Raw genomic sequence first — 7,223 nt, forward strand, 5'->3', positions numbered from 1 at the left:
GGATCACGAACCCCATGCCACCTGGCCCAATAGACACAACAGGGATCACGAACCCCATACCACCTGGCCCAAAGACACAACAGGGATCACGAACCCCATGCCACCTGGCCCAATAGACACAACAGGGATCACGAACCCCATGCCACCTGGCCCAATAGACACAACAGGGATCACGAACCCCATGCCACCTGGCCCAATAGACACAACAGGGATCACGAACCCCATACCACCTGGCCCAAAGACACAACAGGGATCACGAACCCCATGCCACCTGGTCCAATAGACACAACAGGGATCACGAACCCCATGCCACCTGGCCCAATAGACACAACAGGGATCACGAACCCCATACCACCTGGCCCAAAGACACAACAGGGATCACGAACCCCATGCCACCTGGCCCAATAGACACAACAGGGATCACGAACCCCATGCCACCTGGCCCAATAGACACAACAGGGATCACGAACCCCATGCCACCTGGCCCAAGAGACACAACAGGGATCACGAACCCCATACCACCTGGCCCAAAGACACAACAGGGATCACGAACCCAATGCCACCTGGCCCAATAGACACAACAGGGATCACGAACCCCATGCCATCTGGCCCAATAGACACAACAGGGATCACGAACCCCATGCCACCTGGCCCAATAGACACAACAGGGATCACGAACCCCATACCACCTGGCCCAAAGACACAACAGGGATCACGAACCCCATACCACCTGGCCCAATAGACACAACAGGGATCACGAACCCCATGCCACCTGGCCCAATAGACACAACAGGGATCACGAACCCCATGCCACCTGGCCCAATAGACACAACAGGGATCACGAACCCCATACTACCTGGCCCAATAGACACAACAGGGATCACGAACCCCATGCCACCTGGCCCAATAGACACAACAGGGATCACGAACCCCATGCCACCTGGCCCAATAGACACAACAGGGATCACGAACCCCATGCCACCTGGCCCAATAGACACAACAGGGATCACGAACCCCATACCACCTGGCCCAAAGACACAACAGGGATCACGAACCCCATGCCACCTGGCCCAATAGACACAACAGGGATCACGAACCCCATGCCACCTGGCCCAATAGACAAAACAGGGATCACGAACCCCATGCCACCTGGCCCAATAGACACAACAGGGATCACGAACCCCATACCACCTGGCCCAAAGACACAACAGGGATCACGAACCCAATGCCACCTGGCCCAATAGACACAACAGGGATCACGAACCCCATGCCACCTGGCCCAATAGACACAACAGGGATCACGAACCCCATACCACCTGGCCCAAAGACACAACAGGGATCACGAACCCCATGCCACCTGGCCCAATAGACACAACAGGGATCACGAACCCCATGCCACCTGGCCCAATAGACACAACAGGGATCACGAACCCCATGCCACCTGGCCCAATAGACACAACAGGGATCACGAACCCCATGCCACCTGGCCCAATAGACACAACAGGGATCACGAACCCCATACCACCTGGCCCAAAGACACAACAGGGATCACGAACCCCATACCACCTGGCCCAAAGACACAACAGGGATCACGAACCCCATGCCACCTGGCCCAATAGACACAACAGGGATCACGAACCCCATGCCACCTGGCCCAATAGACACAACAGGGATCACGAACCCCATGCCACCTGGCCCAATAGACACAACAGGGATCACGAACCCCATGCCACCTGGCCCAATAGACACAACAGGGATCACGAACCCCATACCACCTGGCCCAATAGACACAACAGGGATCACGAACCCCATGCCACCTGGCCCAATAGACACAACAGGGATCACGAACCCCATGCCACTTGGCCCAATAGACACAACAGGGATCACGAACCCCATGCCACCTGGCCCAAAGACACAACAGGGATCACGAACCCCATGCCACCTGGCCCAATAGACACAACAGGGATCACGAACCCCATGCCACCTGGCCCAATAGACACAACAGGGATCACGAACCCCATGCCACCTGGCCCAATAGACACAACAGGGATCACGAACCCCATGCCACCTGGCCCAATAGACACAACAGGGATCACGAACCCCATGCCACCTGGCCCAATAGACACAACAGGGATCACGAACCCCATGCCACCTGGCCCAATAGACACAACAGGGATCACGAACCCCATGCCACCTGGCCCAAAGACACAACAGGGATCACGAACCCCATGCCACCTGGCCCAATAGACACAACAGGGATCACGAACCCCATGCCACCTGGCCCAATAGACACAACAGGGATCACGAACCCCATGCCACCTGGCCCAATAGACACAACAGGGATCACGAACCCCATGCCACCTGGCCCAATAGACACAACAGGGATCACGAACCCCATGCCACCTGGCCCAATAGACACAACAGGGATCACGAACCCCATGCCACCTGGCCCAATAGACACAACAGGGATCACGAACCCCATGCCACCTGGCCCAATAGACACAACAGGGATCACGAACCCCATGCCACCTGGCCCAATAGACACAACAGGGATCACGAACCCCATACCACCTGGCCCAATAGACACAACAGGGATCACGAACCCCATGCCACCTGGCCCAATAGACACAACAGGGATCACGAACCCCATACCACCTGGCCCAATAGACACAACAGGGATCACGAACCCCATGCCACCTGGCCCAATAGACACAACAGGGATCACGAACCCCATACCACCTGGCCCAATAGACACAACAGGGATCACGAACCCCATGCCACCTGGCCCAATAGACACAACAGGGATCACGAACCCCATACCACCTGGCCCAATAGACACAACAGGGATCACGAACCCCATACCACCTGGCCCAAAGACACAACAGGGATCACGAACCCCATACCACCTGGCCCAATAGACACAACAGGGATCACGAACCCCATGCCACCTGGCCCAATAGACACAACAGGGATCACGAACCCCATGCCACCTGGCCCAATAGACACAACAGGGATCACGAACCCCATACTACCTGGCCCAATAGACACAACAGGGATCACGAACCCCATACCACCTGGCCCAATAGACACAACAGGGATCACGAACCCCATGCCACCTGGCCCAATAGACACAACAGGGATCACGAACCCCATGCCACCTGGCCCAATAGACACAACAGGGATCACGAACCCCATACCACCTGGCCCAAAGACACAACAGGGATCACGAACCCCATGCCACCTGGCCCAATAGACACAACAGGGATCACGAACCCCATGCCACCTGGCCCAATAGACACAACAGGGATCACGAACCCCATGCCACCTGGCCCAATAGACACAACAGGGATCACGAACCCCATACCACCTGGCCCAAAGACACAACAGGGATCACGAACCCAATGCCACCTGGCCCAATAGACACAACAGGGATCACGAACCCCATGCCACCTGGCCCAATAGACACAACAGGGATCACGAACCCCATGCCACCTGGCCCAATAGACACAACAGGGATCACGAACCCCATACCACCTGGCCCAAAGACACAACAGGGATCACGAACCCCATACCACCTGGCCCAATAGACACAACAGGGATCACGAACCCCATGCCACCTGGCCCAATAGACACAACAGGGATCACGAACCCCATGCCACCTGGCCCAATAGACACAACAGGGATCACGAACCCCATGCCACCTGGCCCAATAGACACAACAGGGATCACGAACCCCATGCCACCTGGCCCAATAGACACAACAGGGATCACGAACCCCATACCACCTGGCCCAATAGACACAACAGGGATCACGAACCCCATGCCACCTGGCCCAAAGACACAAGAGGGATCACGAACCCCATGCCACCTGGCCCAATAGACACAACAGGGATCACGAACCCCATGCCACCTGGCCCAATAGACACAACAGGGATCACGAACCCCATGCCACCTGGCCCAATAGACACAACAGGGATCACGAACCCCATGCCACCTGGCCCAATAGACACAACAGGGATCACGAACCCCATGCCACCTGGCCCAATAGACAGTACAGGGATCACGAACCCCATGCCACCTGGCCCAATAGACACAACAGGGATCACGAACCCCATACCACCTGGCCCAAAGACACAACAGGGATCACGAACCCCATGCCACCTGGCCCAATAGACACAACAGGGATCACGAACCCCATACCACCTGGCCCAATAGACACAACAGGGATCACGAACCCCATGCCACCTGGCCCAATAGACACAACAGGGATCACGAACCCCATACCACCTGGCCCAATAGACACAACAGGGATCACGAACCCCATGCCACCTGGCCCAATAGACACAACAGGGATCACGAACCCCATACCACCTGGCCCAATAGACACAACAGGGATCACGAACCCCATGCCACCTGGCCCAATAGACACAACAGGGATCACGAACCCCATACCACCTGGCCCAATAGACACAACAGGGATCACGAACCCCATGCCACCTGGCCCAATAGACACAACAGGGATCACGAACCCCATGCCACCTGGCCCAAAGACACAACAGGGATCACGAACCCCATGCCACCTGGCCCAATAGACACAACAGGGATCACGAACCCCATGCCACCTGGCCCAATAGACACAACAGGGATCACGAACCCCATGCCACCTGGCCCAATAGACACAACAGGGATCACGAACCCCATGCCACCTGGCCCAATAGACACAACAGGGATCACGAACCCCATGCCACCTGGTCCAATAGACACAAGAGGGATCACGAACCCCATACCACCTGGCCCAAAGACACAACAGGGATCACGAACCCCATACCACCTGGCCCAATAGACACAACAGGGATCACAAACCCCATGCCACCTGGCCCAATAGACACAACAGGGATCACGAACCCCATACCACCTGGCCCAAAGACACAACAGGGATCACGAACCCCATGTTACCTGGCCCAATAGACACAACAGGGATCACAAACCCCATACTACCTGGCCCAATAGGCACAACAGGGATCACGAACCCCATGCCACCTGGCCCAATAGACACAACAGGGATCACGAACCCCATGCCACCTGGCCCAATAGACACAACAGGGATCACGAACCCCATACCACCTGGCCCAAAGACACAACAGGGATCACGAACCCCATGCCACCTGGCCCAATAGACACAACAGGGATCACGAACCCCATGCCACCTGGCCCAAAGACACAACAGGGATCACGAACCCCATGCCACCTGGCCCAAAGACACAACAGGGATCACGAACCCCATGCCACCTGGCCCAAAGACACACTGGTGAAGCCTTCATCCTCAAATGAAGTCGAGGAACTACACCATACCTTCGAGGAGTGTAGCTGCTATCACTTCAGGCTGGAATACAGCAACAACGGCCGCTTCCTTTCCGCAATGCCCTTGTGAATACAACTGACTCAGGCTTCAATAATTCCGTATATACGAAGCCAACAAACCTCAGACTCTGTCTTAATGGAAATAGCAAGAGCCCCACGTCCTATAAATCTGCCACAACCATAGCTTTTCCCAAAAGGGCCGCTTCTCACTGTTCATCCAGGAGAGCCACCCACAAGGAACTAGACAGAGTAAAGGTACCCTGACACTTGCACGAATTTGTAGCACGCATTGTCACGACTCGTAGTGAACTGGAGTGAACTCGTCGTGAACCTGTCGTGACATCGTGGCATGTTGTGACAAGAATTTTAAAATGTTCAAAATTTTGGTCACGACAAAATTTCGTGAACTCGGCGTGAACTATGCGCGAACTGTTCGTGAACTCATTGGGGGGATGCGGGAAGTGCGCAAACTATGCTAAAACTATGCATGAACTCGTCGTGAACTCGTCGTGCCAGTTCGTGTCAATGTGGACAGATGAGCTGTGATTCTGAGGTAATTTTCTTTTTTTTTTATTTTCCAGTTCGTGCCACAAAATGTCACGACTTGCCACGACAAATTCGTGGCAAAAAGTCGTGCAAGTGTCAACCTGGCATAACTCAAATCTTGTCAAACAATGGGTACCCTAAGGAATGAAAAAATGCATGAGTAATATACAGAGGATTAAAAAGCCATTCAAAATCGCAAACAGTAAGGTTTCTCCTGTGTAACCACATACGACAGAATTTTGACGTATACTACCATACGGCAAAGCCAGTCTTTTGATAAGAAATAAACCGGACCCTTCCGCTTAGGACAGGTTGAAAATAACCAATATCATCACCAAATAACATGTTCCTTCCATGGATGTCCCATCATCTACGTTGGCATGGTGACCATATATTCCTCCAAACCTCTGCCCTGTCACGTCCAACAGGGTACCCTGAAGGGCCAATCACAGAGAGATCACAACAAATAAATTACAAAGGAAAACATCAACTTCAGTGCAGAAATTATTGGCAGAACCTCAGCAAGCGCCTCCAAATATTTGAGGACATTCTCATCCAGCAGGAGAAACCCACATTTAATACTACCCTCAATATGCATTTTCAGTGAATTAGTCAATGATATGCCCCCATTATTCCTCGGGATGGCGACAATGATAACCTGACAGCAGAAGCTGTGTGAGATCGTAGCCTGCCCTAAGAGGTATCTCAACCGGCAAATGTATCCGCGATTCATGTTAATCCTGGGATTGATACCAGACGGCAGAAAGCGTTTGATGACATCTATTTAGAGAAATCTGTCTACTTTGGTGCTGAGTTCTGAGTGAAGCCAGACCAATCGGAATCTACCTCGAGGGTACAATGTCCACTTCCATACTTATTCTGACCAATGATGAATGAGCATTCCAAGAGGATTAGCTTAATTTTCCGGATAATAACGGCTAGGGGACTCAGATTCCTCAGCCCATCGCCAGGTAGAAAATGATCAAAGACTTGTATATTTGAAACGTCATGAAGTACTGAAAAACACTAACATACATGGAACCGAACACCCAAAGTGGACCTAACCGGAATTCGTACCTGTGTTTCCGTTACGATAATGTTGCTAGAACCACAAATATTTTTAAACAACACCTTTACTATATTTAGTAAAAACATTTGTTGTATCATACTTTTATTAAAGGTAATGAATATTGGTAAATTATCATAACCTCTGCGAAAAATAAAGGACCTGCTTACAAACGAACGTCACAACGTTCATTAGTTAACTTAATCAAATGGGGTAACAATTAACGAAAAATCGCTAGGAATAAAAGTGT

General features: G+C 52.7%; 1 protein-coding gene across 1 annotated transcript in view; it reads right to left on the reverse strand.

Annotated features, from left to right (window-relative positions):
• Positions 1 to 212: 212 nt before the first annotated feature.
• LOC137616049 (elastin-like) overlaps positions 213 to 7,223 on the reverse strand; it is a 7,384-nt gene continuing 373 nt past the window's right edge. Inside the window, exons 2-6 of the mRNA XM_068345725.1 lie at positions 4,947 to 5,124; positions 4,697 to 4,831; positions 1,474 to 1,566; positions 1,182 to 1,357; positions 213 to 355 (exon numbers count right to left, since the gene is read on the reverse strand). Coding sequence (XP_068201826.1) covers positions 213 to 355; positions 1,182 to 1,357; positions 1,474 to 1,566; positions 4,697 to 4,831; positions 4,947 to 5,124 — 725 coding nt within the window. The remainder of the gene's footprint in view (positions 356 to 1,181; positions 1,358 to 1,473; positions 1,567 to 4,696; positions 4,832 to 4,946; positions 5,125 to 7,223) is intronic.

Source organism: Palaemon carinicauda, chromosome 22, assembly GCF_036898095.1.
Source record: "Palaemon carinicauda isolate YSFRI2023 chromosome 22, ASM3689809v2, whole genome shotgun sequence".
NCBI classification, from domain to species: domain Eukaryota; kingdom Metazoa; phylum Arthropoda; class Malacostraca; order Decapoda; family Palaemonidae; genus Palaemon; species Palaemon carinicauda.